The 21,663-nt window shown below is 35.2% G+C and overlaps 2 protein-coding genes across 4 annotated transcripts; one reads left to right on the top strand and one right to left on the bottom strand.

Annotated features, from left to right (window-relative positions):
* The first annotated feature begins 4,807 nt into the window (after positions 1-4,807).
* Positions 4,808-8,370, top strand: LOC105326583 (uncharacterized). Its single transcript, XM_011426710.4, has 4 exons — positions 4,808-4,883; positions 5,368-5,425; positions 5,851-6,201; positions 6,429-8,370. Exons 2-4 carry the CDS (start codon positions 5,368-5,370, stop codon positions 6,770-6,772), a joined length of 753 nt encoding a protein of 250 aa, XP_011425012.1. The 5' UTR covers positions 4,808-4,883; the 3' UTR covers positions 6,773-8,370.
* Positions 7,498-16,933, bottom strand: LOC105326584 (beta-glucuronidase). Of its 3 annotated transcripts, XM_066078121.1 has the most exons (12): positions 16,701-16,933; positions 15,956-16,132; positions 15,541-15,713; positions 15,116-15,258; positions 14,582-14,781; positions 14,278-14,421; positions 13,858-14,030; positions 13,366-13,515; positions 12,920-13,004; positions 12,352-12,528; positions 11,788-11,923; positions 7,498-11,297 (listed from the first exon to the last, which is right to left on the bottom strand). In XM_066078121.1, the coding sequence occupies exons 1-12, from the start codon at positions 16,896-16,898 to the stop codon at positions 11,107-11,109; spliced, it is 1,947 nt and encodes a 648-aa protein (XP_065934193.1). In that variant the 5' UTR covers positions 16,899-16,933; the 3' UTR covers positions 7,498-11,106. The 3 variants fall into 3 exon arrangements, with proteins under 3 accessions (XP_065934193.1, XP_065934195.1, XP_065934194.1); XM_066078123.1 differs by lacking the exon at positions 16,701-16,933 and having other exon boundaries at positions 15,913-16,017; XM_066078122.1 differs by lacking the exons at positions 15,956-16,132; positions 16,701-16,933 and adding an exon at positions 15,870-15,903.
* Between the last annotated feature and the right edge of the window lie 4,730 nt (positions 16,934-21,663).

Here is a 21,663-nt window from a genome sequence, read left to right as displayed (position 1 = left end):
CAGTATAAATACATGTACTATATAACTAGTCATAGGTTGCAGATTTCTGAGTTCAACATCTCCCAGTATAAATACATGTACTATATAACTAGTCATAGGTTGCAGATTTCTGAGTTCAACATCTCCTAGTATAAATACATGTACTATATAACTAGTCATAGGTTGCAGATTTCTGAGTGCAACATCTCCTAGTATAAATACATGTACTATATAACTAGTCATAGGTTGCAGATTTCTGAGTTCAACATCTCCCAGTATAAATACATGTACTATATAACTAGTCATAGGTTGCAGATTTCTGAGTTCAACATCTCCCAGTATAAATACATGTACTATATAACTAGTCATAGGTTGCAGATTTCTGAATCCAACATCTCCCAGTATAAATACATGTACTATATAACTAGTCATAGGTTGCAGATTTCTGAGTGCAACATCTCCTAGTATAAATACATGTACTATATAACTAGTCATAGGTTGCAGATTTCTGAGTTCAACATCTCCTAGTATAAATACATGTACTATATAACTAGTCATAGGTTGCAGATTTCTGAGTTCAACATATATACTAGCACCATTACTGTAACTGTATTCATAATAAGCGGTGTTATGTTATCATACATCCATTTATTAGAAAACACTAAATTAAGAACGGTAATTGGATTACCTGTATTTACCTTGTACCTCATAGAGATGGCCTTTATAGACAATGCCTGCTGCCCAGTCCATTTAGTGGTAATATATTTAGATAATTAGATATGTTCAAATCAAAAGAACGGCTTAACATTTATGCAAACCATTATTTTGATTATGCAATTTATAGGCGTTTCTTGTCGATAAAAACAAGCAAATTCTTCTGTGTTTCTGAACGAAAGAGATATGAAAGACAATTGTTGACCAAACACACGTTTGACATTGTAACTTCATTTAATTAAGGTATACAAAGTATTGCAGAAAATCAATTGTGGATCATCAAATGCTTGCAATAAGCACTTAATGAGTTCAATCTCTGTGGGATTCAATGCAGGTTGAAAGACATTGTAAATGGATCTTGATTTTCTCAAAAGGTCAAATCTGTTACTGGATGAATTAAGAGAACTTGGCCCCTTATAAAATGTATTTATTTTGATCAGTTGGAGTCATCCATTCGTGAGCTTGTGTATGTGAAATTAGGCTAGTTATCTAATTTAAAATGACATGTGAAAATATTTTTTCTTGTCTCTTTACATCACATCTTTTACTCATTAGTTTCGTCTATGTAGTGATAAAATAATATCTTTTCTGAGGTTGGAGGTAGATGTACATGTTCCTGCTTCAATTAGCAATGCGGACTGCAGATTATTAGCTTACAATGAAAATTTTTAAGATTAATATTTAAGTACATGTAAATACATGTACATGTAATTCGCAATACCCCAAGTTCTGAGTTTTACAATTGTGCTTACTTGCATGAGGTTTATTTGTATATTTTTGTTGATTTGAATAAATATTGTACATAATGATATGATGTGGTTTTAAAATTTATACATTCTATTAACATGATATGATTTGAATAACACTATAATTATATAATATGAGTTACCCCCCCCCCCCCTCCCAAAAAAAAAAACTGAAAGAAAATAGGAATTTTAAAATTCAAGGATGCGTGATCTCGTTATCTTTTGCACCGGAAATGTGGAAAATAAACCAAAAAATATCTTCATTACGCATTTCTAAAGTCCATGTAAAAAGAAACCATCCTATTCCACTTTACATTTTCAGTATAACCGATGCCTATTTCCGGGAACACGGGGGCCAAGTATATGAGTCTTACTTCTTAAAATCTACAAATATTAGTGTGTTGATAAAATTAGACCACTGCAGCTGTTATGCTCAAGTCATATCTAGTTTGTAACAATCCCGATATACATGTACCGGTATATATTAAATGTCGAAGGATGAATACCGATAGTTATACAAATTTCAAATGAATTCTTTAGAATAGTTTAACATTGCATTTCAATTAGATACTGTGGAATCATTAGATTTCGTGATGGCTCAATTTTCGAGGAATTCGTGGGTACGAAATAACATCCCCACGAATTGATTAATAAGGGTAATAAAGTCATATTTCCTTTTGTAAATATTTGAGAAAATTGACCCCCATGAAAAATGATTCCACGAATTTTTGTTTTTGTTTTTTTTGTTTTTTTTTTGGGGGGGGGATGTTTTGGGGTTGTTGTTTTTGTGTTTTTTTTGGGGGGGAGGGGGGAGGCAGGGTGGGCTAGGAATTGATTGAGGCTCAATATTTCCCCTTTCGCAAACATTGTTCAAATTTGGCAATATACAGTTTTGAAACTTGACGTAATATCTTACAATAAAATTTTAATTTGATTGGGTAAACTTCAAGATTTTCCAAAGCATAGACCAATAGACCACAGTAAAATGAATTGTTTGAATTATTATACATTGAAAACACAAAATACTTTGATTTTAGGGTATGTACAATTTATTACTCAATAATAATTCAAAACAATCGAAAAGGTGGAGAAAACTCTCAGTGGGTGAAGCTATTTGTTTTAAATTTAATTTGTCCACAAGCCAAGTAGAGTTGTCTTTCTTTGTTATGGCGATAATTGACGCTTAAAATGAATAGTCTTCCTAATGAATGGGTTTATAACCCAACTGTAACATTACATATTAAATAGTGCATGTTTAGGAGGGTAACAGGTGAAATTGACAGCATCTTATCACAATTCATATGTAAATGGTTAGACTCTGATAACCTATAGGATGGTCAGGGGATAATGATTGCCTACCATCAGGGCAGTCAAGCTCTTCATGGTATCCGTTTTAGACTGATGCTATAAGAAGGCTGGATATTCCTTGACAATTCATGTTAGTATATTGATCTCCTTTCAAAGAAGAGCTTTGTATATAAATAAAATAATATTCAAATTTTAAGTCTAATATATAAGAAATTTCTCTTTACTAAATATAGGTTAATGGCTAAAAACATCATATATCAAATTTTAAGGAAGATTTGATAATAAAATACCTTTCTTAGGCCAGCCCTTCCCCCCCTCCGGCGTCCCAATGCACGAAGTTTTTTATGTAAAAAAAATATTGGTGAATCAAGTACAGTTCATTTCTACTAAATGCCCTTTGTAGGTATATGTACCTTTGTTCTTTACTTGTGAACTGATGCATAAGGTAGGCCAAATACCTGCCATTGTTTCAGACAATAATATCCCAATGAAATCTAGAACGATCAGGTCACTATACCAATTGTTTACAACGAATATTTGAATAAAGTTTATCAAGGTCACATTATTACAATTGTTGTTGCATAAATTGGTCAAGGTCAAGGTAGCTCTACCCATTCATTAACAACAACAACAACAACAACAATTAAGACCCCCTTTACTTACCACCCCATAAAATATACATGAACTTGTCTAGCGATGACGTTAGGGTTTTCGTTCTCATTATCAATTACAGGTGCGAAGAGCTTTAGGTCATAAATGGTTTGACCCTACTGACTTCGTGGGTGTCTAAATAACGAATCTGAATTGGTCGTCCTTAATCAAAGAGGCTGCAAGGTTACATGTATCAAATTATTTTAGAGGCCCAAAGGAAATATTTTTTTTTTCACATTCATAATTAAAATTTTATTCTATGTACATGTACAATGCACATGGAAATGCATGTACTTGGAGAAACAATAATTATTTTACTGGGTTTCCCCTTAAGGGCATGATGTACAATATGTGGGTGATTATTTACCGTATGATTTATATGGCAAATAGCATGTTCCAAAGTTAACAAATTTACCATATGTACCAAACGTTTCCTTATACTTAAAATTATTTTTTTTTAAATGCGACAAGGATGAATGGTTGGGGTATAATGAGGATCAGGAAGAGGACAGTTAATCCACATGATGATTAAAAATGTGATTATATCCTTGAATTTGTGTGTTGTACATGCATGTATTGTTATTGTGTTTAATTTTATTTTTATTTGATGAATAAAATAAAATCAAATCCAATTAATAAAAAGTATGATGATTTTTTTTAATGTGTTTGTTTATTGGTTGATGTTAATCATTTTATTGTTGTTTGGTTAAACGTGTTCTTAAAGGCTGCAAGTAACACGATAGTCTTCATTCAGAGTCAATGATTACATAGAAAGAACCAATGGATATTTTGTAAAAATGGGCGAGGACAAAGCGGAGGGGTAGGGGGATAGACTGGGGGTGGGCGTAAATGTCCTTTCTAATATATATCTTGAATTTAATTAAGCATCGTCCTTTGCTTTTAGATACACGACGTCAGAGATAGCGCAATACTAGTATCAATAAAAGGACGTACTTTACACAACATTATAGTACAAGGCTTTTTTAACACGATGTCCCACCAACCCGCGTCATTTATAATTTGGGTGGTTTTGTCCACTAAGTAACTTTATTCATTTTTAAAAATGGCAGAGCTTATTAAAATGCACTGCAGTAGTGATTATAAAACAGTACTTTTAGTTTAAAAATAATCTAAGATTAAAAAAAAAATATATATATATATAATATTGTAATTTTAACAACGCTTTTTTTTATTTTTTGAATGATAAGGACGTTTGGGGGGATACATAATTATTATAACATGATTACGTGAGTGCAGTTTGATATTACATTTTAGTTTTGTTTGTATCCGTCCCATACAAAGAGCAACAGGCTTTGGGGAAAATATGGGGAGGGTCTCTTGAGGTCGATTAACGAATAACGGACACATGACTAGGAAATTATGGATTTCCGACAGTCGTCGTCAAATTGTTTACCAGAAATCAGTACATCTATTGCATGTCACTGTCGCAAAACATCAGGGTTAAATTAATATACAATTACAAACGTGAGTACATTTTCATGATTATTGTCCTTATAATACCTCTTTAGGTTCACTTTTCTTTTTAAGCTTAGTAATTATTACTCACCTGTCATTTATTTTGCTTAATCAATATCAAAATCTAAATTCATTTATTTGAAATTAAATATACAAGATATCAAATTCGCAAAGCGTACTTTCGTGTAATGCTTATTTTCTGGAACCGAACCTGCGGTATTTGTAACCGTTGTCATGTATAGTTACTGTAATCACGACTACGGTAGAAGTCTAATGCGGATTAAACAGGTCACCTAAACACGGCAAACTAACAAAAAACCGTAAAAACAGTTTTTATCATCAATATATATGTAACGGAAATATCTGTATAAGTCGATCAAACCAAGCAGCACTAAACATGATCAGCGTGTTCCATCGAGGAAGGATGTTCACAATATGGCTGACTTGATCCCGGAAGTTCTGACATTGACTCTCCACATTGTGGTTTTTACAGATGAAACGCCGGAAGAAAAGTCTGACGATTAGTTTCTTCAGCAACATGTCCGAAATTTGTAAGTACATGTTATCAAAACTGTGACGTACGGCAGGTCTACGTGCAATCGAGTAGATCTGTGATTGTGAATTATATATTTTAACAAAAGTATGTTATTATTAAGTGTTCTGTGGTTATATATCAGGAAATTAGATATAGCATAATACAAGTATTGTATAGAGTGCACTTTTTTAGTGAACATGTAATATACATGTAGTTTGGGGTTTTTGTTATTTATTGTCTTGATATCTTCATTTATTCTTTTCGAGGAGAATCGATCACTTATCCATTGTACTCACTGTATTTGAGGTGAATGACGATTCACGCAATGTACGATTATTGAAGTTTGAAATCTTCGAGTCGTCGACACTGAAGCGCTAGGTACATATCAATGACTGAATGCTCACTATTTCATTTTCCTCAATAATTTATTTTCATAAACAGCCGAAGAAACAGAGGAATTACTTCAGGCCGAGGACAGGATATCCGAAAGGTCCTCCACCTCCACGTGTAGCAAAGAAACCGGGAAAGACAGGCGTTCATCGGAAGAGACGCACAAGGTAAAACCCGACTCGGATACGGATGAGTCCGAATTATCATCCGAGGATGACAGCTCGTCTTCCTCGGGAAAGAGGAAGTACAACGACAAAGATGTCTTAGAGAAGTTGTCTGTAAACCCCCTCATTGACAGTACGGGAGCGGATAACGACCCAATGGCGGGGATGGAGCTGGACCAGTTAACGGGCGATTCTTTGGAACCTTGCCCCGCCCCCTGTACCCTTAACAGTCAAGAGAGTGAGTATTACCAGGGATGTATAAACGTCCCTGGAATGACATTGATATCCATCAGAAGAGTAAGTTGCTAGTATGTATACCAATGCAAAGGGTTTTTTATGTCGATATAATTGTACGTACTACAAAATCTAAAAAGAAAAAAAAAAAAGTTATTTATATTTTAGTAATGTTTGGTTTTGGTTTGTGTATGAAATGTCTAATCATAGACGTGAAATACAAACTTGTAGGTAAGCGATTTGAAGTCCTGGTTAATTGCACGGAGGCGTCGGATCAGCTGGGGTTGTCGGGAAGGCTTTACCTACACGTGACCGAGGAGTCCCTTGACGCTGAGCAGTGCGACACACTGGAAACACTCCACAGCTGGAAGTACGGACACATCCAGCGGTTCGGCTACAACAAATCCAGCAATGACTTTCTAATGGTCACGGGACGACGGAAGAAATTCGGGCACGGTGTGTTCGATTTCCACGTGTTGGGAGACCCTCGAAAGATTATAGATTCTCTTCAAAACAAGCAAGGATGTTCCCTAAAATTAGCAGATGGAGCCAAGCGAATAAGCAACATGATTTAGTCCAAGAAGCATGACTAGGCCCTATCATGGCGCCCATTTTTGGTGCTCTTTTTGTGTTCGAATTCATTTAATCATTTTTTTTTTAATATCTAAGGTTATTTAATCTATGAAAAAAATCCATCAACTCTTAGTTTTGTATATATATTTATATTGCAAAAAGGTTATCTTCACACATTGTGAATCATCGAAAAATGTTATGAAAACATTTCATCTTTCAAAGTTTTGCTGAATTCTTTATTCCAAAAGGCTAACGTTTGATTTGGAATGAAAAATATTTCTCTAGACTTGGTAGGTGATTTTCTGATTTCTCCGTACTTTGTATGGCGTACAAAAGTTATTATTTATAATTATAGCTCATAGATTGGATTGACTAAATATTACATCCACTTTGAAATTTTTCCTGTTCATAATGATCGAGTACTTACACGTGCATTTGTACATTAACGGGAAAAGTTTAAAATACAGCATTTTAAAATTTCCTAAATTCACAATATACTAGTATATAGAGGAAAAAAATCTTGTTAAGGCCAAATATAGTCAACAATTTTGTGATGTAGAAGAGCTTCTGATGGGTGAGCTGAGCGGTCTCAAGGTACAATGTCCCTTCAAGGGAAGCAACTATCTCCGAGATATATGCGAATACTATTGTTAATGAGAAATGTTAGTCCATGGTTTGGCATTGCGTCCAGTTTTTTATAAAGCCGCTTGGTCCAATTTTTTTAAAAAAAAGCTTTTAAAGATGTACTACTAAACGTGGTAAGGGACTCGTGGCCATGTTAATGCATAATATTATTTCTACCACAAACATACAAGATTTGCTGAGTGAAATCTATCAGAGCGCATGAATTTTTTTCTGTGTTTGAATGTCAACTGTGAAAAGTGAAATGAATTCGGAGATGTTCGTGTGGACCCTTTATTGACCCCCATGAAGCCATATTCAACATTACATTCGTCTATAGTGAATGTTACATTTAAACTCTCGCTGCCGATTTCTAACAGTCCATGGCCAAACCAGTACCATATGCAAGTATCCATCCGCATTTATCGTTTCCCTGACCTTGAAGTATTCACGTGAATTTATCGTTACGACTACATACCTTGAAGTATCCACCTGCATTTATCGTTACGACTACAGACCTTGAAGTATCCACATGAATTTCTCGTTACGACTACAGACCTTGAAGTATCCACGTGCATTTATCGTTACGACTACATACCTTGAAGTATCCACCTGAATTTATCGTTCCGACTACAGACCTTGAAGTATCCACCTGAATTTATCGTTACGACTACAGACCTTGAAGTATCCACCTGCATTTATCGTTACGACTACAGACCTTGAAGTATCCACGTGCATTTATCGTTACGACTACAGAAATATTCAGTCGTCTTGTGTCCAAGATGCGTCGAACTATAGGAAATGTTGTCCATTGGATACGAAACTTTGTCCCCACAGTACAGGGACTACTGCTCTACTTCTATTCATATTGGACGGTTTTTGAGTGTGCCATATAATTTATGTGTCCTATAAATGATTTGATGATAAATGTTCAAAAAATTAATAAAAGCAAATGTAAAAAAAAAATACATTTACTATTTTATGTTTTTCAACTTTATTGTGAATGAATGTACATATTTTGACATCTTTGGCACGGGCTTGATACAAATGTTCAGTGATATACATTGTAATCCCAACATAAACAAAACAAAACAGGGATGTACAAACATGCACTAAGTAAATGTTTACAAGTATTTAAGTCACTCGACGCAACGACAGTATCCTAATCTAAATGAGTAATCTGAACTGGAAAACTTACTCACTCCCATTAGAAATTTACCACCCTTTCACATCCGTAATGCGATTTTCACTATTCTTGATTATTTTTCCCACAGATTAGTCAATAAATCCATACACTGATTGCGTATTCACAAATACCCTTTAAAGAGCCATGGTCACGATTTTGGTCAAAAATTATTCTTCCGATTTTAATATCTACAATACTTCCGAAAGGCATTTTTAATAGGCAACCGAAGTTTGAGTGTCATTTGTTGACTTATAAGCGAGTTACAGAGCTTGAAATTCTTCGTTATGTAAACAAAGCGTTTGTTTACATTTTGAACGTTGAAGTACAATTTTCAGTTTTAAACCTAAAACGAATGTATTAAATGCTAGGAACTATTTATCTATGCTTAAAATGAATAAAAAGATAGATAAATAAGCTGGAAAAAGATTTTTTACTGGTATATTGAACCTATGTAAACAAAAACAGGGCACGAGCCTTGTTTACATGACAAAGAATTGTGAGCCCAGTATCTTGCTTATAACTCTACAAGTGACTCAAATTTTATTTGATCATTAGAAATGCATTTCTAAAGCATTGTTAATAGTAAAAACATAAAAATAGAATTTGACCAAAATCGTGACCATGCCCTTTTAAAATAAAGTTCAATAATTTTTTCATGCATAGTTACAGTATGAATTTGTAGAGTTTCACCGTTGTTCTACAAAGTTTACAATGTAAGAGTCATACAGTGTATCACTTCACAAAATAATTTAAAAAAAAATTAATTCTCTATTTTTTAAAAAAAACTATCAGGCACAATAAACTATCACTTATCTAACCAATACTCTTATCATTATATAACAGGTGTTTCTCAATATTTCATTTACAGTATATAGTGCACCTCTGGCAACACTCCTCATTAATATCACGTAACATATCTATTGCTCCTAACTTATATAATTTACTTATACATGTAATTAATATCCACTCAAAACTCCTAACGTAATTTTACGTAATTCTGAACCGCTCTGTGTTTGTAATAGGATTTTTAATGTCTCTCACCCAGGGTTATATATCAAGCACTTTCTCTCAGTACTCCAAACTAAACACCCATTATTATAATAACAAATATCTCATTCTATACTCCCACTAAACAGGAATCTCGCCATAAACTCTATTCATTAAATCAAATTTATATCATTCAGTCGTCCTTATCTCACTAATACTATTTAATTGATTATTACATGCTTAATTTGTGAACGCAGTTTCTAACAAACTAGCAAGCATCTCGCTGACACAACCAAATTAGACACCACGTGTCCATAGCACCATATCAGAGCGTGTTCAGCAGAGAGAGCGCTTGCGAGCGCTCGCCAAAATTTGCGCTGCGGGAATAGGAAATTTTGGCGAGCGCTCGCTCTGTTGAACACGCCTCCGGTAATTGAATGATAAAATTATATTCATAAATTGTTATACGTGATCAAGCATCACAACAGACGCCCTCAATGATGAACTGTTGTCATAACACTGGTTATTACATGTCATGATATATCCAACACAACCGTGCTTTACTGCCAATATCCCGTGATGACATTATTATCACGGTTAAATACCATGATCTGGCAGCCCTTCCAATGCCATAATGATGAATTAATGCCAATGTCCGTTTCATATAACCTAGATTCATTACTATGACCCTTTATGATGAAATTATTGTCACATTTTGTTGTATACAATTTTGCATCCCTTCCAATACCCAAACAATTAAATATTGTTATGATGTGCAACACATGATATAACAACACGCCATTATCCCCATTGTCATTATTGGTAACTCACGACCTTGGTTAAATACCATAACCCCCATCATAAAATCAGTATCATAATTTGTTATCTATAAACCTGACATCACTGATGATGAAATCGTCGCAGAACACATTTTGGGATATATGACGTCAGCTAGACATTGCATCACCACCTTAATCCCAAATGTTGGCATTAATGTCATGGTATGTTACACTAATTTACTCGCCACAATGATAAAATCAGTCATAGTTTGCTACATCTACGTTAAAGAGTTTCTCCCAATACTTCTTTAAGAGTCCTCTGGGGAAAAGTTATGCATACAAGCCCATTCTTCTAATTACTTAAAGATATGGATTTTTAGCATGTGTGTGGACTTAAAAATGACCCCAAAAATTTTTTAATATCCCGGGAAAAAATCAACTTTTTAAATTTTACCGCTGTAGATGAAAATAAAAGTCCCTGCAGTATTCAATCTTGGGACCTGCTGGTTAGTAAACCGAGGCAACATCTACTGTGCCACAGAGATAGACAACAATTTTGGCATTGCCAATATAAACGGTTTCACAATGCGCTAAAATCGCCATGTTGTGACGTACTGTCATAAAAAGTAGAAGTCACAGGGTGTCAAGGATCCTTAAGACAACAGCAATGTTGCGCACATGATTTGACATCACTACCAAACCCCCAAATCATAAAATACTTTCTCTGTTAAACACAATTGGCAATAGCAGCAATTGCTTCAGTTCACCCGACAGGAAATACAACTGGTGGGGTGAACTTTGAACTGACTGTTGCGTGCCCCTGGGCGTAGCTATGTTGGGTGGCGTTGGAGTGCATCAGACCGTGATAGCGTGACCTCATCACGTGAGCAGACATCTTGGGCTGTCTTTGCCGAGTAAATAAACCCTTCTTGTTTCCGACAACACGGGTTATCTCTGAAATCCAGAAAGAATGGCGATATTTAACTACTTGTACATGGATGCAAGAAACATGAATACATGAAGCAGTATCGGTAACAGAGAATTTTGAACTTAAGCCTACACCACACCTAGAAATACAAATATTTACATTTTTCAGTGTCTTTGCCTGTGATAATACAAAAAATCTGTACTACATAATGATTTTGTATAATACACTCCAATAATTAAAAATTGGGGCGCCAGCGGGATTTGCTTATTGATATTTAAACATTTAATCATACAATGGCTGAAAACTATTTAAATATAAGGAATAAAGAATCATTCTTTGAATATTATGAGGTGATAAATTTGGTCAGAGCATGATCAAATCTATCATAAACTATTGGATTTGATTCTGCCCCAACCAAAATTATCACCTCATAATACCCAAAAAGTGATTTCTTATTCCTTAAATTCATTTAGCAATTTTAATTGTGCTCTCTGGCCAATGAGAAATTAAACGTACGTTGCAGTGTCATGAAGTCAGCAAAGTTCCACACCATCTCACCAACCAAGAACTCTTTCTTCAATCTGTCAAAAACCTTGTGATATTCCGTAAGAAACTCCACCTGAAATTCCTCTGTAAACACGAAAGATGGATCCTGAAAACAAAACCCAAATCATGGTATGTCCTTTATTAGCTTGCTAATGGAATGACAAACAGTACCGGTAATAAGTTGTCCATTTTATGTAAATTATAATTAGGTGGCCACATTGCTCACCTGAGTAATTAATTATTTGTAACATTTCTCATAGGATGATCCTCTACATTTCCTTATTAATATTATTACCTTAACCCTTAATGTGGTTAAAAACACACAAAAATCCTGGTTCTGGGGGATCAGAGCATAATAAAAAAGACAGATTTTGATGAGATAAATTCAGTCAAGACTTTAGATCAGGTGATTTTTTATAATAGAAATGTCCAATCAAAATTACTAGCTATAGTGGCAAGCAAGAAATGCAAATTCTAGATTTTAATGAGGGATATATTTATTTGAAATAATCATTAATGCATGGGTCACCTCACCTGGTGAAGTCCCAGAATGGTGTCTGCCCCGTACTCTGTGACAATAACTGGTTTTCTGTATTTGCTGTGGAAGGCTTGCAGGTCATTGGTCAGTTGTAGGTTGATGAGCTCTGTGTGGGAACAGTCAGAGTACCATGCAAAGTACCGGTTGATACACAGAATGTCATTGTACTGGGCCTTAAGACAAACAAACAAACACTCAGCTGAAACCAACTACTTGTAGGTTAGTGAGAGAAAATCGAAACATCATTGGAATTGAATTACATTATATTACAGTAATATTCATTTTCATAGGTGATGTTGGGTAATGTATATTAATAAGATTAATGTATTTTATACCGTGGTATGAACATGTAAATGTATTAACGTATACATTTGATGTTAGTTGATGATACGGTAGATGCTACGATTGAACTTGACATTTTGTCTATATCTCTTTTTATAGATCTAAGAGATTTTTTATCTCTGAAATCAGAAACCTCTGAGATGACATATCTCTGAGATCATTTCTTTATCCTTATTCTTGGTTAGAGACATTAGACGGCTCTCACTGTATCAGAAATCTTACAGCTTTCTCTTCCTGGTAGTCAGCATTGGCCACGAACGTGACGAGTCGAGTGGGGTCCATCTTCTTGACAAACTGAGATATCGTCCTGTCAAATCAAATGTTTATCTTATTGAACATTAAATCATACAACTGGAAGGAATCTATTATTCAGTCAGGCAAACTTAGAGATAAAAGAAAAACAAATTTCAACAATTTATATGATAAATAGTATCAAACACAACTCTGATTTCAGATTGTAAAGCTATGGGTTTTTTTTTCAGAGAGGCTCTGAAGCTTAATTGCTTATTTTGTTAATTACCGTAGTTAAAATAAGAATTTCAGTCGTAATTTTGATACTTGAAATAAAACACTGTATAATGTCTATTGTGTGTCAGACTTCAAAAAATATTATTTTATTACATGAATTGAAACTTATTTTTAACTTGAATTAAGACTTATTTTGTTACTTGAAATAAAACTCTGCCTCAGGGAGTCCAGACTGGGGTTCGTTGGCCATGGACCACATGATGACCGCCGGCCGATTCTTGTCCCGCTGGATCATCTCCTCCATGACCTGCAGGTGGTGCGACAGAGACTCGTTCCCGAAATTTCCTTTACTGGACAAGTCAAAATAAAAACATGTTAACATAGATAAGACTTGTCAGATACTCGTACTCGTATGAACCAAGACGCATCATAATAATGTGTGATAATCTTTGTTATATAATTATTGTACATAAAGAAGACAACAAAAATAAATAAACTTGTCTCAGATAATGAAATATTGACAGTTTTTTTAAAGAGTTAATGAGTAATAACACTTATGTTTTAAAGAAAAAGAGTAGACAGTTTTATTCATAACAGTAACTTCCCATTTTAATCTAGAAATATTCAGATTTGTTTTCAGCCAGGTGTGTGGATTATACAGGTATACAGGTATTAAGGTGGCAAGTACTCACTGGATCCCCACCCCGGGGCTTTCATCAATCACCACCACTCCCTGCTGGTCCGCTTGGTCCATGATTTCCTCCGCGTACGGATAATGAGAGGTCCGGATACAGTTGGCCCCCAGCCATCTCAGCAGGTTAAAGTCCTTGGCTATCAGAGGGAAGTCCAGCCCTTTACCTCTGATCTGTGTCAATAGGAATTACGCAGGGTTTAATTCACTTCATAGAAGTTAAAATGTAGCTATATCAATGCATTTATATGTGACTAAAGGGAAATAACTCCAACATCAGTAATGTTTGTTCAGAGGGGCAGATATAATTAAAGAAAACAATTGAGCTGCCTCTGCTTGGCCACTCTGTAGCAACTGCATAGTTTATTTTTCAGAAGTAAACTAATTTGAAGCAGAAATTTACAGAGAAAACAACTCTTACGTCTGCGTCCTCATGCTTGGCCACTCCGTGGCAGTAGAACGGTTTATTGTTTAGAAGTAGCTGAGTGCTAGTGGCTGACACAGTGCGGATTCCAAATGGTAGACTGTATTGGTCAGTCACCCCTGAGTTTGAGGTCAAGGTCACCTGAAGAAAAAATCCTACTGTAAAATATAGTAGCAAATTCCTATTGTAACAGTATATATGGTAAAAATCTCTATCTTATTCAATTCGCTCAATCTTGATATCAGATTATTCATTAATTAAACAAATTAATCTACAGATATTCACTCTTATGTTACCTGACCTTGAACGTGTAGAGGTAAGCAGTCTCATTGGCTGAAGTAACCATCGAGTAGGGCCACCATAGATTGGCATTGTGAACAGTTATCTGCCCCTGACTCTGTCCGCTTTCTCCCACGGATCTCCCCTCCCTATCCAAGATGACCACATGGACAGACTGGGCCGAGGAGGCTGGAGTCGACTTCACTGTATAACTCACCACGCCTACACAGATGGGAAGAAAAGTGATGGATGACAAGCATTTAATATCAAAGAGAGTTCTTTTTGTAGTTTGTAGGTAGATAATTTCCTGTAAAATAATACATGTACTAAAGTTATCATTATAGTACAGGATATTATGTACCTATAAAAAGAAATGCCTTTTTGATGACTGACTGTGAAAGAAGCTTAGGCCAAATAAAACATACCGGTAATACTAGACAAGCTGATGTAAAATTACATGACATCATCATGCAAAAAGCATTCAGATCATAGATCCTAAAGTTTAATACAAAACATAATCTATATAAAGTCTATATAAAGTAACAAGGTATATTACCATTGGTTCCCTGAATTCCAGTAACTATGGTGATGTCATCAATATAAACTTTTGGGGTGGTATATACTTTAACTGATCTGTGAATTCCTGCATAATTGAAAAAATCCATCTGAAGATTTTGGACAAAATATCCTTTTGGGTACCTAAGAATAAATAAAATATGTGTCAAAATCGTGCCTACAGTTGGAGATGTAATTCTATCATTAGGCCGGCACTACATGAATGTATCAATAATCAATGATCAATCATGATATGAATCCAAGGACCTTTGAATTTCAAACAGAACTTGATTCAAATTTTAAAGATATTAAAACAGCATGATTATAAATTTCCTTATCATCTAAATGGTAGTCAGAATATCATAGATACTTGACTTGTATGATAATGAGCAATATACAATACTAATGTTACTACCTACTACTTACTTAAGGGGGTCATTTTTGTATTCTATTGTCCCCGGGGGTAGTGTTGTGGGGGTCAGGGTGTTATTTATGGCTACAGTCACTCTATTTGGACCTTGTACATCATACTTGGTCAACTCCACCTCAAACGGCAGGTGCCCCCCAAAATGTTGCATCACCTCTTGTCCATTCACCCACTGCAATGAATCCAGACATTGTAATCTACTCTACACAAACACTTAAAACTTTAAAGTGAAAAGTTCTTATTTACCATGCAATTTACAATATAACCTGAAGGTTATAAAGTTATCAGAACAGTCTCTAAAAGAGATGCTGGCTTGTGTAGAACTTACGACTATGGTATTGTAATGAGCACTGTCAGTGTGTAGAACTTACAACTATGGTATTGTAATGAGCACTGTCAGTGTGTAGAACTTACAACTATGGTATTGTAATGAGCACTGTCGATGCGTAGCACTACTCTTTTTGTTGTAAGCTCTGGAGGGACGTAGAATTCGTTGTCGTACCACGCCCATCCCACAAAGTCCCTCAGCTCTTTGCTCTGGGTGATGTCATTGTAGCTGGCTGGGACTGGCATAGGAATAACTGGCCCACTCTATAAACATTGGAAAAGTCTGACATTTCAATGAAACATGTTAGAGATTAAAAGAACAAAAAGTAAACTGTAAAACAAAACTATGGTCTAGCTAGGGAACCCCAAACTAAATCTGAACTATAAAGATTATATAGTTCATTAGATAAATATCTCAGAGGTTAAAATATCAGACTTGTCAACTGCAGATATCAAATTTATATAAACCTGCCTGGGGGTTAATTGTCTTATTATTCACTGCATGAATCAAGTTTTTGAAAACCATTATCTTTTATTCAAAATTGCATATTTTTTCGTCTATTTGACATATACTTCTTATACATTATGCTATCTTTCACAATCAAGTAATTTTCACTGGGGTTTTATTTGAGTAACTATTTCAAAGTGTATAGTGAGCCACGTTAATTAAAAAAAAAACCCACAGAAACACAGTGACACGTCATTTAATTATTGTGTATGCACGCGAAAACTGGTACTAAGTCAAAGTCACAATGTTAGATTATTCTTTTCCATTTTGTAGCTTATCATAAATGAATGTAAACAATGGACGTAAACAATGTATAGCTTGTACCTGTTTAAGGGGTCTTGTGTACCATTTTTCACTGAATCCCTGGAATCGACTCTCTGATGCATCGATTCTAAAGTTCCACATGCCGTCTATATTCTGAAAAACTGTGCGAGACATCGAATTCCTTGGATACAACATCCCCGAAAACACTAACACTATTTGTAAGCATAATACAAACAAGAAGCCTATGGGCGCAGCCATTTTGAAAATAATTTTAAGTCACATGACAAGAATCATGTGACTACCCCCCCCCCCCCTTCCTTTTTTTTGGGACGTGTAGAAATCTTCAAATTCGCCTCAGGCAACATTTTCACCTTCAAGCACAACAATTCATATATGTTGTCCTCATACCAAGTCAATAACTGTAGTATAAGCGTTGCTGAGTTTTTGTTTTCGACCAATACGATGATTTAGATGTATATACTGTACCCTCAAAGTACAATATTCACCTCGCCTCGACCGGCTCGTACTTCTCAGGTAGCTAAATCATCGTATTGACCTTAAAAAAAACACTCCAGCAATAATTGTTTAGTATTGACTGTTTATTACCAAGAATCATTTTCGCTAGATGCACGGATATAACACAAATCACATTTCGCGTTATTTTTATCTCTAGATCTTTGATAGAAAGATGAATATCGATGAAAAAAGACAGATTAATGAGATATACATGTACAACCATTTATAGCCTGACACACGTGTCCAAGAAGATGAATTTCATGACCCCTGGGTCGGGGATTTTTGTATTAGGGCGGGGCTCTAATGATTATATAGAAAAAATTCATGAATTCTTTGACAGTCTTCTTCTTTGCACTTGAATATTAAGAAGATAAAGGACAAGAGCGTACAAGGCCTGACAAATCCCCCGTACCCAGGATTTTGAAATGGCATAAAAGAATCTTTACATTTGAAAAGGTGCATCAGTACATGTATAATATACAAAGTGCATCAGTACATGTATAATATAAAAAGTGCATCAGTACATGTATAATATAAAAATGCATTCTCTGACGAATAAATAATATACATTTGTACATGTACTTGGTACTTGTCTTCGTTTTATTTGTTTGCTTTCTAAACATTACAGCCATCTTCGCTAGCCAAGGGTTTTCGGTCCACTTTGCTCCCCATAAACCCTTGGCGGATTTCATTACGAAAACTCGGTGATGTGGTGGCGCTATCTAGCGAGCAACTTTAGTTGCGCCCCTTGCATATTTACATTTTAATCGAATTAAACAACGGGTTATATACACATCATGGCATTAATACAACTTGAAAACATGTTGACTACCGAATATCGGAACATAATTAACGATGTTATTAAATACGAATAAAGTTATAACCTAGGGAAAGCATGGATGTTTTATTCATAGTGTTTTGTAAGGACATGTACCGGGAGTGAAAAAGTCGCCGATTGATATGAAAGCCTTCATGCCATAAAACCAGGTATCGCTGTCATAAATATTGCAGACTAAAGAAATTACATAAAACACAGCTCATTGAACCCTTAAAAGCAATAACTATAGGCAGGAACGTATATACTAACGGGATATGCAACTTCTTCATTCGCCATGTTTACTTCCCATGCTATCACGCGAGCAGTGAGAAGTTTGTAGAATTATGTTCAATCCCAGTAAAATATACAGGTTTTTAAAGCGATCTGGTTAGACTATCGTTGGGGAAAGCGCTGTACTCGAGAACTTGTGTCTCAACTTGTTAAAAGCACCGAATGTTTTACCAAAGATCACACATGTGTTTTCCTTTAAAGTTTATATTTACAAGCACTGCGATTGGATCAGCTACTCGCAGCTGCAGCCAATCATAAACCGGAGCTTGTCACCGAGTTTTCGTAATGAAATCCGCCAAGGGTTTATGGGGAGCAAAGTGGACCGAAAACCCTTGGCTAGCGAAGATGCATTACAGCATGATCTCTTATCTGTGATAGCGCTATTTTTATCCGACATTTTGTGTACAGAACATGAACATCATAATAATTGTATTGGATATTTTTTTTAATAATAATTCAATAAAAAAAGCGAAAAATGTTTAACTCAAAAGCAAATGAATTAAAACTAAAACGCCGTCTACACTTTTCGAACACCCTCTCAATCAGGAAGGATTGACTACGAGCCTCCGCCTATCACAGTGAGCTACGTTGACACATTAGAGTACAGGTGAATAGATTTAACTGTTTGACAACAATTAATAAAGTGAAACATTTTTGGTAAAAAACCACGAATTTGACACATTATGGGTCTAGACTCAATTTTAATAAATCAATTATAAAAATAAATGGAAACTTCTTCTTTAAATAAAAGTAATTTTAGGATGGAGTCAAGACCCATTTATACCTAAATTTTACAATTTAGAACAGTAAATGGTCCAAGATTTTGGCATAAAACGCCGTGCAGCTTAATTTGGAAACCTCTACCTGTCGTGTTTACAGAATGAAAGCACAATCTTGACTTCCATCTTGAAATTAATACTAAAAACAATACACACAAGCCAAAAATTAATATTCTAACTTAAATTGAAATTCTTTTGTCTTCATTGATCCGAGTGGGGGATATACTGTGACCCACGGAAAATGTACAAGTCGATCGGTATTCGTTTTACAAGATTCACTTGATCTCATTTTGGTAGGTTTCATTTTGATTTCGTTTCGTTTTGTTTCGAATTTGTTTCGTTGTGTTTCGATTCTTTTCGGAAAATTTCCTTTTTGTTTCGTTTCAGTAAATTTCGTTTTGTTTTTATTTCGTTTCGCACTTAACAGGCAATCGCAACTTCTCTGGCCTTTCCGACAGGCTCGGAAAAACGGAAAAACCGGAAGGGGGGCTTTTCTTTTGCAAAGTTAGACCAAACCATCAGGCACATAGCATCAGGAAGGGGCCAGCCCCCCCCCCCTTTCGGTAGAATGGTAAGGAACTGAAATTAAAACAAGAAAATATTAAAAGTAATATTGAAAATTGGCGTGATAGGTATACAAGCGCCCCCCCCCCCCCCCCCCCCCACACCTTGATGCTTTGTAACATATGAGCCTGAGAACCAAATGTAACATCATACAACGTTTTATAGAATCCTTGTTTTGTTTTTCGTACTTATGACCTTGTATTGCTTTCTGTATTTATTACTAGAGTTTTTCTCGAACAATTATACATGCAGACAAAACAGGGACTAAACTAAATATTTAAAAATAAAATAAAAACATCTCAGTTGGGTTTATTTTCCAGGAAATATAATCCAAATTTAAGTGTGATAACAATGACGTTTTGGATACATGATGAATGTCGATCCGGCACGCAGGTGATATCTCACATCCGGTGGTGGTGACAGTGACATTGGTGGTTGTCACACGTGGCAATCTGACCTCCACCGCATGAGCAGTCCTTGGCGTGCACGCACTCGTTCGCAAAGTGGCAGTGGCACGTGTTGAATTCGCAGTGACCCACCATCCCGTCCCCGCAGATCTTATCACAGTCGGCGTCACTGAAGCATGAATTGTGATGCTGACCAAGCGCCAGGGACACTTGTAAAACGTGGAAAAGGACAGTTATAACAATTTAAAACATGCAAAGTCTGTTGAATTATATTCAATAATACATCTACTAGTAAAGAAGCTCATGATGCAAAACTTAGTTTCTTGCTTGAAAACAACTTAAAGTTTTGGTAATGCTAAAGTTGATATTATAATTCTATACCTACCCAAAGCCAACGATACCAATAAAACTAGAGATGCCTTCATATCGCTGTGTTACAGGAATTCTATCCAATGAACAAATGCGGCCTGTAAACTCTTTGGGGCCCTTATATACACAGGTTAATGTTTCAGGGATAAATTGAATAATCGTAATTCTAGTCAATGAATAAATGGCACGACTTCGTACATATCTATAGGCCATCTTGGAGGTGAACTGGAATTTAACGGTCAAAAATGATCCTCACTCAAGTGGAGATACCCTTGTGGTAAACATACATCGTATATTGTAAAAAACAAGTGTCGAATTTTACATTGAAGTGTTCGATATTCATTGGTTGTTGGAGATTTTTCCTTTTGCTATGATGTGGAATTAGTCAAATATCAACTCGTTAGCATCATTACATTTGAGAATGACGGCATGTAGCATCACACCAATTATTTTCATAGTGACAAGTCCATCTGTATTGTAAAAAAAATACCCCTTGTTCTATTTAAAATCAAAGAGTTCTTTAGCTCTTAAAGGGTGCATCTTCTAAAACATCTTGTCGATTAGGGTTGACAACTCCACTTGAGTATTAGGTCTAAGAAGTAGCTTAGGATACGGAATGATTACTTTATTATATATTTTTATATTTTTGTTAGAAACAATAGAACCCCTATACAACATGTGTGTATTTAGTAGGCTTTCGTTGTTGAATTCAATTAAGTCTATATACATTGTACGTACCAAAACAACAAGACAGTAATAAGGCAGATTTCCGGATTTCCCTGGGGCTAGAAACAGGTTCATTAAGTATTTTTTTTTGCATAATTTTAAAAAACTCTAGTATTTTTTCACAAAAGATCATAAAATTGAATAGTATATTGTATTTATTTTGGGGTTTTTATGCATTAAACCAAAACGCCCTTTCGAGGGGGCACAAATTACATGCAAAATTTAAAAGGTTCATTTTTAAGCGTTGATCTGAATGCAACTGTCTTCAAAGCTTAATAGAAAATCTAAAGTTTTATTTCAATTTCAATTAGCGCTTTGCAATTAAATTACCAAGTTTTTCCTTTGAATACAATGGTAAACGCAACACTTCACGATGCTACAAGATGGTATATATTTATCAACGTGCTGTAGCAAAGAACGACATATGAGAAAATTTAAATTAGTCTTCTCTCCATTGGATGAATATGGACAACTTGAAAGAGTTGCCACTGTCATTTTTTTCAAAGTGCGTTAATTTTGGGACCAAGTCAACGCACTTTAAAAAAAAAATTCAA

The sequence above is a fragment of the Magallana gigas genome, chromosome 3 (genome assembly GCF_963853765.1).
Source record: "Magallana gigas chromosome 3, xbMagGiga1.1, whole genome shotgun sequence".
Taxonomy (NCBI): Eukaryota; Metazoa; Mollusca; class Bivalvia; order Ostreida; family Ostreidae; genus Magallana; species Magallana gigas.
Note: the sequence above shows the minus strand (reverse complement) of the source record. Positions and strands in the feature narration are given on the sequence as shown.